The sequence below is a fragment of the Hylobates moloch genome, unplaced genomic scaffold (assembly GCF_009828535.3).
Source record: "Hylobates moloch isolate HMO894 unplaced genomic scaffold, HMol_V3 SCAFFOLD_16, whole genome shotgun sequence".
NCBI lineage: Eukaryota > Metazoa > Chordata > Mammalia > Primates > Hylobatidae > Hylobates > Hylobates moloch.
Window position 1 is genome coordinate 11,269,121 of NW_026652291.1, and position 14,973 is coordinate 11,284,093.

The 14,973-nt window shown below is 38.8% G+C and overlaps 1 protein-coding gene across 3 annotated transcripts in view; it reads right to left on the minus strand.

The window, feature by feature from the left end:
- PPP4R4 (protein phosphatase 4 regulatory subunit 4) overlaps positions 1 to 14,973 on the minus strand; it is a 119,733-nt gene that overhangs the window by 20,988 nt on the left and 83,772 nt on the right. For all 3 annotated transcript variants that reach the window (XM_032180045.2, XM_032180044.2, XM_058429715.1), the window contains exons 17-19: positions 10,522 to 10,666; positions 8,287 to 8,328; positions 7,743 to 7,817 (exon numbers count right to left, since the gene is read on the minus strand). In XM_032180045.2, the coding sequence (XP_032035936.1) occupies positions 7,743 to 7,817; positions 8,287 to 8,328; positions 10,522 to 10,666 (262 nt within the window). The remainder of the gene's footprint in view (positions 1 to 7,742; positions 7,818 to 8,286; positions 8,329 to 10,521; positions 10,667 to 14,973) is intronic.

Here is a 14,973-nt window from a genome sequence, read left to right on the forward strand (position 1 = left end):
GTATTGCTTAAAAGATAAACTTATAAATAAGTGGAACAGAATAATAGGAAGTCAAGTAATAGACACATATGGGGTGGAGCCAAGATGGCCGAATAGGAACAGCTCCAGTCTACAGCTCCCAGCGTGAGCAACACAGAAGACGGGTGATTTCTGCATTTCCATTTGACGTACCGGGTTCATCTCACTAGGGAGTGCCAAACAGTGGGTGCAGGACAGTCGGTGCAGCGCACTGTGCGCGAGCCAAAGCAGGGCGAGGCATTGCCTCACTCAGGAAGCACAAGGGATCAGGGAGTTCCCTTTCCTAGTCAAAGAAAGGGGTAACAGACGGCACCTGGAAAATTGGGTCAGTCCCACCCTAATACTGCGCTTTTCCAACGGGCTTGGAAAACGGCACACCAGGAGATTGTGTCCCGAACCTGGCTCAGAGGGTCCTATGCCCATGGAGTCTCGCTGATTGCTAGCACAGCAGTCTGAGATCAAACTGCAAGGCGGCAGCCAGGCTGGGGGAGGGGCGCCCGCCATTGCCCAGGCTTGCTTAGGTAAACAAAGCAGCCAGGAAGCTAGAACTGGGTGGAGCCCACCACAGCTCAAGGAGGCCTGCCTGCCTCTGTAGGCTCCACCTCTGGGGGCAGGGCACAGACAAACAAAAAGTGAGCAGGAACCTCTGCAGACTTAAATGTCCCTGTCTGACAGCTTTGAAGAGAGTAGTGGTTCTCCCAGCATGCAGCTGGAGATCTGAGAACGGGCAAACTGCCTCCTAAAGTGGGTCCCTGACCCCCGAGCAGCCTAACTGGGAGGCACCCCCCAGTAGGGACAGAATGACACCTCACTCGGCCAGGTACTCCTCTGAGACAAAACTTCCAGAGGAAATATCAGACAGCTGAATTTGCGGTCTCACGAAAATTCCGCTGTTCGGCAGCCACCGCTGCTGACACCCAGCCAAACAGGGTCTGGAGTGGACCTCTAGCAAACTCCAGCAGACCTGCAGCTGAGGGTCCTGTCTGGTAGAAGGAAAACTAACAAACAGAAAAGACATCCACACCAAAAACCCATCTGTACATCACCATCATCAAAGACCAAAAGTAGATAAAACCACAAAGATGGGGAAAAAACAGAGCAGAAAAACTGGAAACTCTAAAAAGCAGAGCACCTCTCCTCCTCCAAAGGAACGCAGTTCCTCACCAGCAATAGAACAAAGCTGGATGGAGAATGACTTTGACGAGTTGAGAGAAGAAGGCTTCAGACGATCAAACTACTCTGAGCTACGGGAGGAAATTCAAAACAATAGCAAAGAAGTTAAAAACTTTGAAAAAAAACTAGACGAATGGATAACTAGAATAACCAATGAAGAGAAGGGCTTAAAGGAGCTGATGGAGCTGAAAGCCAAGTTTTGAGAACTACGCGAAGATTGCAGAAGCCTCGGTAGCCGATGCGATCAACTGGAAGAAAGGGTATAAGTGATGGAAGATGAAATGAATGAAATGAAGCAAGAAGGGAAGTTTAGGGAAAAAAGAATAAAAAGAAATGAATAAAGCCTCCAGGAAATATGGGACTATGTGAAAAGACCAAACCTACGTCTGATTGGTGTACCTGAAAGTGACGGGGAGAATGGAACCAAGTTGGAAAACACTCTACAAGATATTATCCAGGAGAACTTCCCCAATCTAGCAAGGCAGGCCAACATTCAGATTCAGGAAATACAGAGAATGCCACAAAGATATTCCTCGAGAAGAGCAACTCCAAGACACATAATTGTCAGATTCACCAAAGTTGAAATGAAGGAAAAAATGTTAAGGGCGACCAGAGAGAAAGGTCAGGTTACCTACAAAGGGAAGCCCATCAGACTAACAGCTGATCTCTTGGCAGAAACTCTACAAGCCAGAAGAGAGTGGGGGCCGATATTCAACATTCTTAAAGAAAAGAATTTTCAACCCAGAATTTCATATCCAGCCAAACTAAGCTTCATAAGTGAAGGAGAAATAAAATACTTTACAGAGAAGCAAATGCTGAGTGATTTTGTCACCACCAGGCCTGCCCTAAAAGAGCTCCTGAAGGAAGCACTAAACATGGAAAGGAACAACCAGTACCAGCCACGGCAAAAACATGCCAAATTGTAAAGACCATCAGGGCTAGGAAGAAACTGCATCAACTAACGAGCAAAATAACCAACTAACATCATAATGACAGGATCAGATTCACATATAACAATATTAACTTTAAATGTAAATGGCCTAAATGCTCCAATTAAAAGACACAGACTGGCAAATTGGATAAGGAGTCAAGACCCATCAGTGTGCTGTATTCAGGAAACCCATCTCACGTGCAGAGACACACATAGACTCAAAATAAAGGGATGGAGGAAGATCTATCAAGCAAATGGAAAACAAAAAAAGGCAGGGGTTGCAATCCTGGTCTCTGATAAAATAGACTTTAAACCAACAAAGATTAAAAGAGACAAAGAAGGCCATTACATAATGGTAAAGGGATCAATTCAACAAGAAGAACTAACTATCCTAAATATATATGCACCCAACACGGGAGCACCCAGATTCATAAAGCAAGTCCTTAGTGACCTACAAAGAGACTTGAACTCCCACACAATAATAATGGGAGACTTTAACACCCCACTCTCAACATTAGACATATCAACGAGACAGAAAGTTAACAAGGATATCAAGGAATTGAACTCAGCTATGCACAAAGTGGACCTAATAGACATCTACAGAACTCTCCACCCCAAATCAACAGAATATACAATTTTTTCAGCACCACACCACACCTATTCCAAAACTGACCACATAGTTGGAAGTAAAGCTCTCCTCAGCAAATGTAAAAGAACAGAAATTATAACAAACTGTCTCTCAGACCACAGTGCAATCAAACTAGAACTCAGGATTAAGAAACTCACTCAAAACCGCTCAACTACATGGAAACTGAACAACCTGCTCCTGAATGACTACTGAGTACATAATGAAATGAAGGCAGAAATAAAGATGTTCTTTGAAACCAAAGAGAACAAAGACACAACATACCAGAATCTCTGGGACACATTCAAAGCAGTGTGTAGAGGGAAATTTATAGCACTAAATGCCCACAAGAGAAAGCAGGAAAGATCCAAAATTGACACCCTAACATCACAATTAAAAGAACTAGAAAAGCAAGAGCAAACACATTCAAAAGCTAGCAGAAGGCTAGAAATAACTAATATCAGAGCAGAACTGAAGGAAATAGAGACGCAAAAAACCCTTCAAAAAATTAATGAATCCAGGAGCTGGTTTTTTGAAAAGATCAACAAAATTGATAGACTGCTAGCAAGACTAATAAAGAAGAAAAGAGAGAAGAATCAAATAGATGCAATAAAAAATGAAAAAGGGGATATCACCACCGATCCCACAGAAATACAATCTACCATCAGAGAATACTACAAACACCTCTATGCAAATAAACTGAAAATCTAGAAGAAATGGATAAATTCCTCGACAAATACACCCTCCCAAGACTAAACCAGGAAGAAGTTGAATCTCTGAATAGACCAATAACAGGCTCTGAAATTGTGGCAATAATCAATAGCTTACCGACCAAAAAGAGTCCAGGACCTGATGGATTCACAGCCGAATTCTACCAGAGGTACAAGGAGGAGCTGGTACCATTCCTTCTGAAACTATTCCAATCGATAGAAAAAGAGGGAATCCTCCCTAACACATTTTATGAGGCCAGCATCATCCTGATACCAAAGCCTGGCAGAGACACAACCAAAAAAGAGAATTTCAGACCAATATCCTTGATGAACATTGATGCAAAAATCCTCAATAAAATACTGGCAAACCTAATCCAGCAGCACATCAAAAAGCTTATACACCATGATCAAGTGGGCTTCATCCCTGGGATGCAAGGCTGGTTCAACATACGCAAATCAATAAGTGTAACCCAGCATATAAACAGAACCAAAGACAAAAACCACATGATTATCTCAATAGATGCAGAAAAGGCCTTTGACAAAATTCAACAACCCTTCTTGCTAAAAACTCTCAATAAATTAGGTACTGATGGGACGTATCTCAAAATAATAAGAGCTATCTATGACAAACCCACAGCCAGTATCATACTGAATGGGCAAAGACTGGAAGCATTCCCTTTGAAAACTGGCACAAGACAGGGATGCCCTCTCTCACCACTCCTAGCAACTTCAGCAAAGTCTCAGGATACAAAATCAATGTACAAAAATCACAAGCATTCTTGTACACCAATCACAGACAAACAGAGAGCCAAATCATGAGTGAACTCCCATTCACAATTGCTTCAAAGAGAATAAAATACCTAGGAATCCAACTTACAAGGGATGTGAAGGACCTCTTCAAGGAGAACTACAAACCACTGCTCAATGAAATAAAAGAGGATACAAACAAATGGAAGAACATCCCATGCTCATGGGTTGGAAGAATCAATATCGTGAAAATGGCCATACTGCCCAAGGTAATTTACAGATTCAATGCCATCCCCATCAAGCTACCAATGACTTTCTTCACAGAATTGGAAAAAACTACTTTAAAGTTCATATGGAACCAAAAAAGAGCCCACATCGCCAAGTCAATCCTAAGCCAAAAGAACAAAGCTGGAGGCATCACGCTACCTGACTTCAAACTACACTACAAGGCTACAGTAACCAAAACAGCATGGTACTGGTACCAAAACAGAGACATAGATCAATGGAACAGAACAGAGCCCTCAGAAATAATGCCACATATCTACAACTATCTGATCTTTGACAAACCTGACAAAAACAAGAAATGGGGAAAGGATTCCCTATTTAATAAATGGTGCTGGGAAAACTGGCTAGCCATATGTAGAAAGCTGAAACTGGATCCCTTCCTTACACCTTATACAAAAATTAATTCAAGATGGATTAAAGACTTACATGTTAGACCTAAAACCATAAAAACCCTAGAAGAAAACCTAGGCAATACCATTCAGGACATAGGCATGGGCAAGGACTTCATGTTTAAAACACCAAAAGCAATGGCAACAAAAGCCAAAATTGACAAATGGGATCTAATTAAACTAAAGAGCTTCTGCACAGCAAAAGAAACTACCATTAGAGTGAACAGGCAACCTACAAAATGGGAGAAAATTTTCGCAACCTACTTATCTGACAAAGGGCTAATATCCAGAATCCACAATGAACTCAAACAAATTTACAAGAAAAAAACAAACAACCCCATCAAAAAGTGGGCAAAGGGCATGAACAGACACTTCTCAAAAGAAGACATTTATGCAGCCAAAAAACACATGAAAAAATGCTCATCATCACTGGCCATCAGAGAAATGCAAATCAAAACCACAGTGAGATACCATCTCACACCAGTTAGAATGGCCATCATTAAAAAGTCAGGAAACAACAGGTGCTGGAGAGGATGTGGAGAAATAGGAACACTTTTACACTGTTGGTGGGACTGTAAACTAGTTCAACCATTGTGGAAGTCAGTGTGGCGATTCCTCAGGGATCTAGAACTAGAAATACCATTTGACCCAGCCATCCCATTACTGGGTATATACCCAAAGGACGATAAATCATGCTGCTATAAAGACACATGCACACGTATGTTTACTGCAGCACTATTCACAATAGCAAAGAGTTGGAAGCAACCCAAATGTCCAACAACGATCGACTGGATTAAGAAAATGTGGCAATGCAGCCATAAAAAGATGAGTGATGTCCTTTGGGGGACATGGATGAAATGAAACCATCATTCTCAGTAAATATCACAAGGACAAAAAAAAAGGAACTGAACAATGAGAACTCATGGACACAGGCAGGGGAACATCACACTCCAGGGACTGTTGTGGGGTCGGGGGAGTGGGGAGGGAACAGCATTAGGAGATATACCTAATGCTAAATGACGAGTTAATGGGTGCAGCAAACCAACATGGCACATGGATACATATGTAACAAACCTGCACATTGTGCACATGTACCCTAAAACCTAAAGTATAATAATAAAAAAATTAAAAAAGAAAAAGAAAAAAATAGACACATATGTGTACAACTAATATTTCTTAAGGATGCTAAGACAATTCAATGGGGAAAAGAAGGCTTTTTAACAAATGGTGCTGGAACAAATGAATACTCCCTATGGAAAAAAATAAACATATATAAAAATGTACTTGAAATGAATCATAAACCTAAATGTAAAATCTAAAACGAAAATTTTTAAAAGAAAATAGAGGAAAAAGTCTATGATCTTGGGATAGACAAAGGATTCTTGGAACAAAAAAGAATTGTCAAAGAAAGAATTGATAAACTGGGCTTCATCAAAATTAAATATTTCTGTTGTTCAAAAGACACCATTAATAAATGAATAGATAAGCCTCAGACTCCAAGAAAATATTCATAATATGTATATCTGTCAGATAAATTGCATTCAGAATGGATTAAAAGCTCTTACCTCTCAATAATAATAAACAATCCACTTAAAATTCTGAAAACAAACTTTATCAAATAAGAGATAAAGATGGCCAGTAAGCAAAGACAAGATGCTTGACGTCTTTAGGCATCAGGAATAGAGAAAGAGATTTAAAAAAAAAATGAGATACCATTACATACCCAATAGTATGGCTGGTAACTAAAGCTTTCCAGCATAGACAGTGTAGATGTAAAATGGTACAACCACTTTAAAACAGGTTTTTTTGGGGGACAGAGTCTCACTCTGTCACCCAGGCTGGTGTGCAGTGGCACGACCTCGGCTCACTGCAAGCTCCGCCTCGCAGGTTTGCACCATTCTCCTGCCTCAGCCTCCTGAGTAGCTGGGACTACAGGCACCTGCCACCATGCCTGTCTAATTTTTTGTATTTTTTGGTAGAGACGGGGTTTCACCATGTTAGCCAGGATGGTCTTAATCTCCTGACCTCGTGATCCGTCTGCCTCAGCCTCCCAAAAGTGCTAGGATTACAGGCATGAGCCACCACACCCAGGCATTTTTTTTTAATTTAGCTTTATTTTACTTTTAAGTTAAGCATGCCATATAATCCAGCCATTCTATTCCTAGGTATTTACCCAAGAGAAATGAAAACATGTCTACCCAAGGACTTCTTCACTAATGTTCAAAGCCACTATATTTGTAATATCCCTAAATTAGAAGTAAGCCAAATGTTCATAAAGAGGTGAATGGATAAGCAAATTGTGATATATCCAAAATATAGACTACTACTCAGAAATAAAAAGGAATGGCTTCTTGATGCATACAACAATATGGATGAATCTCAAAGTAATTATGTTGGTAGAAAGATGCAGGACCAAAAATAGTATTAATACCTAATATATGATTTCATTTATATAAATTATGGAAATGCAAGCTAATCTACAGTGCCAGAAACTAGATCATTGGTTGTTGGGGACTAGAGTAGAAGACATGGATTACAAAGGGGCAGAAATCTTTAAAGGAATAGAAATGTTTCATATTTTCATTGTGGTGATGGTTTCATCAATATGTCAAAACTCATTAAATAGTACACTTTAAATATATGTAGTTGTCAATTATACTTCAGCAAAGTAGTTTTTTTAAAGGCTCTCAAATATAGTTTTCTTTCTAGTTCATAAAAGAACAGATTTCAAAAAACTGGACTATCATTTAAGAAGAAAAAAGAGTAATGTGAAATGGTGAAATGGAAAGAAATGATTAAGTTTAATAAAAAAACAGTTATTAATCAGAAAAGAGTATATGTGTGTGCATGCGAAAACAACATACCATTTCCAAAAGAAGTAGTTCTTCTCTTTCTTTCTCTTGATCCAACAAATCTTTCTCATAAAACTTTTTCTGAAACTGTTTAAAGTTTAAAATTAAATTGTGAAACATTAGTGATGAGTTTCTGCCAAGTTTAAAATATTCCTTTCAATATAAATGATATGGTTTGACTCTATGTCCCCATCCAAATTTCATCTTGTAGCTCCCCTAATTCCCACATGTTGTGGAAGGGACCGGTGGGAGATGACTAAGTTATGGGGGTGGGTCTTTCCCATGCTCTTCTCATGATAGTGAATGAGTCTCTCAAGATCTGATGGTATTGTAAGGGGGATTTTCCCTGCAAAAGCTCTCTCTTTGCCTGCTGCCATCCATGTAAGATGTGACTTGCTCCTCCTTGCCTTCTGTCACGATTGTAAGGCCTCCCCAGCCACGTGGAACTGTGAGTTCAATTAAACCTCTTTCTTTTGTAAATTGCCCAGTCTTGGGTATGTCTTTTTCGGCAGCATGAAAATGGACCAACACAATAAGGTAAAGAGAGTATACTTACAGCATCCATAGACATTTCCATTCTGTCCAACTCTAATACAGTCTATAAGGAAAGTTTTTAAAATTATTCTAAAGTAATTAAATTAAAACAAGCAATCATTTCTCAGCAACTTATTTTGCAGATGGAGGTTCAAATAGGAGACTTCTGCACTAGGGGGAAGACTAATTCAGAAAACTAAAGTTCTGCCCAATTCTACATTGTACTTTCAATCAATCTTTATACAATCATGCCAGGGTCCATTTTAACTTTTGAAAGTTTTTAACCTTAAGAAGACCAAGTCTACAGGCATATTTCAAATACCAAATGCATATAATCTAACTAATTTCTAGTAACTCCCAGTGCCAATCTTTTCTGAATTTTCAGAAACATAATGTAGCTTTTGAAGTTTTAAAAAGTCTTTTAGCTATATATGAATGAGACAAGCCATCATGTGGCCTAATAATCCTTAGTTCCCTTCTGTAGAAATTTTATATCTGCTCTGACAATATTCTCTCAATTTACTATTTGTCTTTTGGAATACACTAGTTTGAAACAAATTATTCCAATCAAAACAATGGTCAATCTAACCCAGGGTTCTGTCTCTGATAGAGGGCAGTACTTCTAAAACTTATTCGACAAGAGTAACCCTAATGGCCAAAATAAAGTACATTTGGATATGAATATGCCCAAAGCTATCCATGACAAACAAAACTTAGTGGAAGCTTTTTCTGCTGAAATTTATGAAAAATTCATAATGCATGCCATGAAATACTCTCTTTTTAAATAAAGTTACTTCTCATATTATGAAACTGATGAAACTATTCAATTTTTATCCAAAAGTTTTGTGGAGCTTCCTGGGAGTTTTCCATACTAATGTCTCATTATACTACAGAATTTCCATGGGACAGACTGGCTTCACTATATGCAGCATACTGAAAATAAGAGCTGTACTCCAGAATAATCCACTATAGACTAATAATCCATTAATTTCATTACATCACTGTCACACCTGTATAGGGTTAGCTTATATTGTCTCTTGAATTAATGAATTATTCTGGAAAAGTAATTAACCCTCTCATGTTTATTATTTTGACAAGTTAACTCTATTGCCTAAACTTCTATACTTAAATATTAAATAGTAAGGAAGGAACTGTCTGGTAGAAACAAGAGTGTGTGTGTGTGTGTGTGTGTGTGTGTGTGTGTGTGTGTGTGTGTGTTTAGATTTAAATGCATGTTCAACTCTATGTATTTCTGGTTATATCAGTTAATGAAAGAAGAATTCACATTTCATTAGAACTAAAACTATACTAATTCATACTAAGTCATCAAATCACTTAATTAAAAGATTCCTCGTGACATCTGGCAATGATTTCTAGAAAAAAAGAAAAAAAATAAGAATTCTCTCTTTTCTCACCATGTATGCTAATTTATTTATGACATTAATAAGGAAATTTCCCTCACTACAAATAAATGCTCAAAAACGATGTGTCCTGAAGTTTATATTCAGATTCATAAAAGTAAATAATTTCACTTGAACCTATAAAAATATTAGTTATATATTCAGCATAAACAATTTTTGAAGAGTAAAAATTATTCTAAGATGTGGCTCACTAACCCAAATTTTTACTGTTTAGTTTTTCCAACATTTCCAAAGAATCCGTATACTAAGATCTCATGCTAAAATAAACAAAAAACTCATAGGATACAATGTTACATTATTTACAAAGAAATGCACTCAGGAGTAGGTAAGAGGTCTCTATTCCAGTCCTCCTGATTCTGCTACTTACTAATATGATCTCAAGTAGACACAATATTTCTAGGCATATAACTTCTATAAAGGCAAACAGACCCCTGAATTAACTCAAAGGGCCCTTCCAGGGATAAGTTTCTATAAATTGTGACTTTCCCAATTTTACCAACAAAGTGTCACTGGATTATAATCACTTATAAAGAAAGTCTGATGAATAAAACATTCATTATTAATTGGACAGTGTTTATTGAGCACCTAACATGTGTCAAACTCTTTCAACATGGGCTTATATTACTAGTAATAAAGGTTTTAATGTCTAGGTGCCCTTCGAAACTTTCATATACAGTTGTAGCACATACCAACCAAATCGTTTACTAATTCTTACAATTTTAGCAAGGATAAAAATATTTTAATATGTTGCTATCCTGTCAAGCTGAAATAATGAAGCTATGATTCTTACTGCCTTAATGCAAAAAATGCAACATTGTGGCAAGAGTGATACTTACTCTTTTTACAACAGCCAGAACATCTTTATCTTTTTCTTGACACAGGAGTTTTCTCACACACATTTCTAACTGCTGAAGTAGATGCTTATCAGCAGGAATCTTCAGAGCAGATTTCACTTTGGGCAACAGGTAGCAAAGTTTCATTCTACAATAAAATAGTATTTACTCGAGTGAATTTAATAACTAAGAATAACAGTAACATGAAACAAAGAAAAATCAAGTTTTAGATAGCCTGAGAGTTCATTTATTCATGCAAGATATATTCATGGAGTGTCTATTATGTGTCAAACATTCATCATTCTGGATGCTGTGATACAACAGTAAATAAAACCAGCAAAATTCTCTGCTCTCCTGGAACTTACATTCTAGTATGGGAGCAGAGAAGAGAAAAGAACAAGTAAAATCTGTTAGATAGTGTTAAATGCTATGGAGAAAAATAAACTGAGGAATAAAGGCAAGGGAGTACCAGGGGCAGGGGATTAATCAGTTTTAAAGCAGGTGGCCAGAGAGGGTTGCCACTGAAAGTTCCACTGAAAAGATGATATTTAACCAAAGACCTAAAGAAAATTAGGGAATGAGCTATGTGAATATCTGGAAAAGAGCATCACAGCAAATATGGAGAGCTTGTCTCTACTGTTGGTCCAAATGAGCAAATTGGCCATTATGCCTAAACAGAGTGAAGGTGAGACTAGCAGGAGAGCTCACAGTGGTAAATAAGAGGCTTTGAGGGCCACTGTAAGGAAATTGTCTTTTATTTTGAGTATGACAAGAAGCCATTGGTAGGTTTTCAGCAGAGGGGTGAAATGATCTGACAGTGTTTTACTAGCATCATCTGCCTACTATGTTGAAATTAGACTGCAGCTAGTCAAGAACAGAAAAAGAGAAACAATAGGAAAAGCTCTTACAATAATTCAGGCAAGAGATGATGGTACATTGAAGCAGAGTGGTAGCAGTAAACGGTGGTGAGAAGTAGTTGGATTCTGAATACCATTTTTTTTTTTTTTTTTTTTTTTTTGAGACAGTCTCGCTCTGTCGCCCAGGCTGGAGTGCAGTGGTGTGATCTCGGCTCACTGCAAGCTCCGCCTCCCAGGTTCACGCCATTCTCCTGCCTCAGCCTCCCGAGTAGCTGGGACTACAGGTGCCCGCCACCACGCCTGGCTAATTTCTTTTTGTATTTTTAGTAAAGACGGGGTTTCACCATGTTAGCCAGGATGGTCTCGATCTCCTGAATTCGTGATCCGCCTGCCTTAGCCTCCCAAAGTGCTGGGATTACAGGCACGAGCCACCCCGCCCGGCCCGGATTCTGAATATCTTTTACAAGCAGCAGGATGTGCTGAGGAATTGGAGGTAGAATGACAGAGAGAAGAATTTATTTAAGGTTTTCATCTAAGCAGATGTGATGGTTATTTCCTGAGATGGAGAAGACTACAGAAGGAGCAAAAGCAGGTAAGAAAGATGAAGATTTAATTCTGGACAGAGTAAGTCTGAGATTCTATCAGATATGCAATGGAAATGCTAAGTGGGCAACAGGCTCAATAAGTTGGCTGTCCAGGGTAGATGTCAATGCTGGAGATAGAGTGAGGAATCTTCAGCGAGTAGATGATATTTAAACCATGAAATGGGAGAGATCACCAAAGTAATGTGTACAGTTAGAGAAGAAGAGGACAAAAGGACCTAGTCTAAGGTGGTCTAAGGTACTACCACAGTCTAGACTGGGTTGGAAAGGAAGAAACAAGGAGGTTGAAGAATGCCAGGAAGTTAAGAGTAAATCCCAGAGCCTAAAAAAAAAGCCTTTCCAGGAGGAGGCATTTCAGAGGAAATACTCTCCTTTACTAAGCTAAAAGTCCACTCTTTTTCCATGGCTGTTTTAGAGAGGGATGCTAGGTGGGTATCTATTTTACAGCTGCTATATTCATTTATTCATCTGAATGCTCTCCAAATTATTATTTTTTATTTTTATTACAACCCTTAAGACACCTGAATCCCATTTTTAGAGTTTCCAGAACACTTTCTCAGCTGAAACTTTACTTGAGGATTCTTCATATACAACAAAATTTGCTTTTTATTTAACCAAAAAGGGTAAAGAAGCTCCTCCTGTAGAATTTCCAGCACTGTAAATAGCAACAATGGTCTCAATCTCATTCACAGCTCACCATGGATACAGCTAAACCTAGTAATGCTTTCTCTAATTAAGGAGTATCAATCCCCCCAAAGAAATTATTTCATTTCTGGCAGCTGTGGAAAAGGCCTCTCTGAAAACCAAGAGTCTTTTTCCAGCTTGATATTGTCTAAACTTGGTGAATTTAAATTTTAAACATTAACTTAAGGAAAAACAAAAACACTTAACAATCTATGCACACTCCATTCTTTATAACCCAAGGCATGTCTAGAAAACAGATATTCAGCAGAAGCTACCCAAGCCATTGTAGTGATTCATCTCTATGAGACTCCTGGGCCCATGAGACGATCAAATTCTTGAGATTAGGGACCACACCTTTCAGATAATTTATGTATATTATCTCAGTTATTTGTACCTCAGAATACTTTATACATTAGGTACTAAGGAAATCTATGCACACAGAAGTTTTGTAACTTGGCTAAAGATACACATTTAATATAGAGCTAGAATTTCAGCTCAGGGAGTGTGGTTCTGGAAACTGTCCTCCTAACCAACATGATCCTACCACCCTTGCCCGTGATGGCTTTCATTCTATCTGCACATCCCAAAAGCACTGAGCAAGGGCTTTTATACCCAAAGCCAGTTAGCATACAGTGTTGCTGGACACATATCTTGGTTGGCAGCTGGCCAGGCAAGAGAGTAGGAACCAAGACACACAGTTATACAATAATCTGCTGCCCTGCAGATCTCTGAAATTAATAGAGTAATATTTAATTACTCATCATTTGGTTTTTTGAATTGGCAGATTTCTTTCTCGTAGAGTCAATGTTATGCTCTTAGTTACACTGATCAAAGTAGAGATGATTTCATTTCCTTTCAAATTATTTTTGTCAACTGCCTGATAAGTGACAATACATCACATTGAAAGTTGCTTTTATAGAATCACAATTTCAATTCACAAAATGTTCATAAAGCTGGACCCATTAGTTGTTTAGGAAGAGCTAAAATCTAAAGAATTACCAAAGGTTCCTTTTTTTTGAGATGAAGTCTTGCTCTGTCACCTAGGCTGGAGTGCAGTGGTGCGATCTTGGCTCACAGCAACCTCCACCTCCCAGGTTCATGCGATTCTCCTGCCTCAGCCTCCCAAGTAGCTGGGACTGCAGGCATGTGCCACCACGACCGGCTCATTTTTGTATTTTTAGTAGAGATGGGGTTTCACCATGTTGGCCAGGCTGGTCTCAAACTCCTGGTCTCAAGTGATCCTGTCTGCCTCGGCCTCCCAAAGTGCTGGGATTACAGGCATGAGCCATGACGCCCAGCCCAAAAGGTTCTTTTCAATTCACTTTAAATGTCAGCAATACCCCACCTCTCATTTATAAAGCACAAGAAATATGCAACAAAAACTAAAATCAATGCAGTTGTGCTTTCTGTATTTTCTCACATTTAAAATACAAAACAAAAACTTCTAGATTTGTTCCCATTAAAAAATGCTCATAAAAGTCTTAGGTTGAACTTTTCAATATCTTTTTTTTTTTTTTTTTTTTTTTATTGCATCAATTCCACTGCACTCCTATTGGTCTAGGCTGTCACAAGCCTACCCAGGTTTATGTGGAAGGGATGGTTTTATTTTATTTTTAATTATTATTATACTTTAAGTTTTAGGGTACATGTGCACAATGTGCAGGTTTGTTACACATGTATCCATGTGCCATGTTGTTGTGCTGCACCCATTAACTCATCATTTAGCATTAGGTATATCTCCTAATGCTGTCCCTCCCCCCTCCCCCCACCCCACAACAGTCCCCGGAGTGTGATGTCCCCCTTCCTGTGTCCATGTGTTCTCACTGTTCAATTCTCACCTATGAGTGAGAACATGCGGTGTTTGGTTTTTTGTCCTTGCGATAGTTTACTGAGAATGATGGTTTCCAGTTTCATCCATGTCCCCACAAAGGACATGCACTCATCATTTTTTATGGCTGCATAGTATTCCATGGTGTATATGTGCCACATTTTCTTAATCCAGTCTATCGTTGTTGGACATTTGGGTTGCTTCCAAGTCTCTGCTATTGTGAATAGTGCCGCAGTAAACATATGTGTGCATGTGTCTTTATAGCAGCATGATTTATCATCCTTTGGGTATATACCCAGTAATAGGATGGCTGGGTCAAATGGTATTTCTAGTTCTAGATCCTTGAGGAATCGCCACACTGACTTCCACAATGGTTGAACTAGTTTACAGTCCCACCAACAGTGTAAAAGTGTTCCTATTTCTCCACATCCTCTGCAGCACCTGTTGTTTCCTGACTTTTTAATGATGGCCATTCTAACTGGTG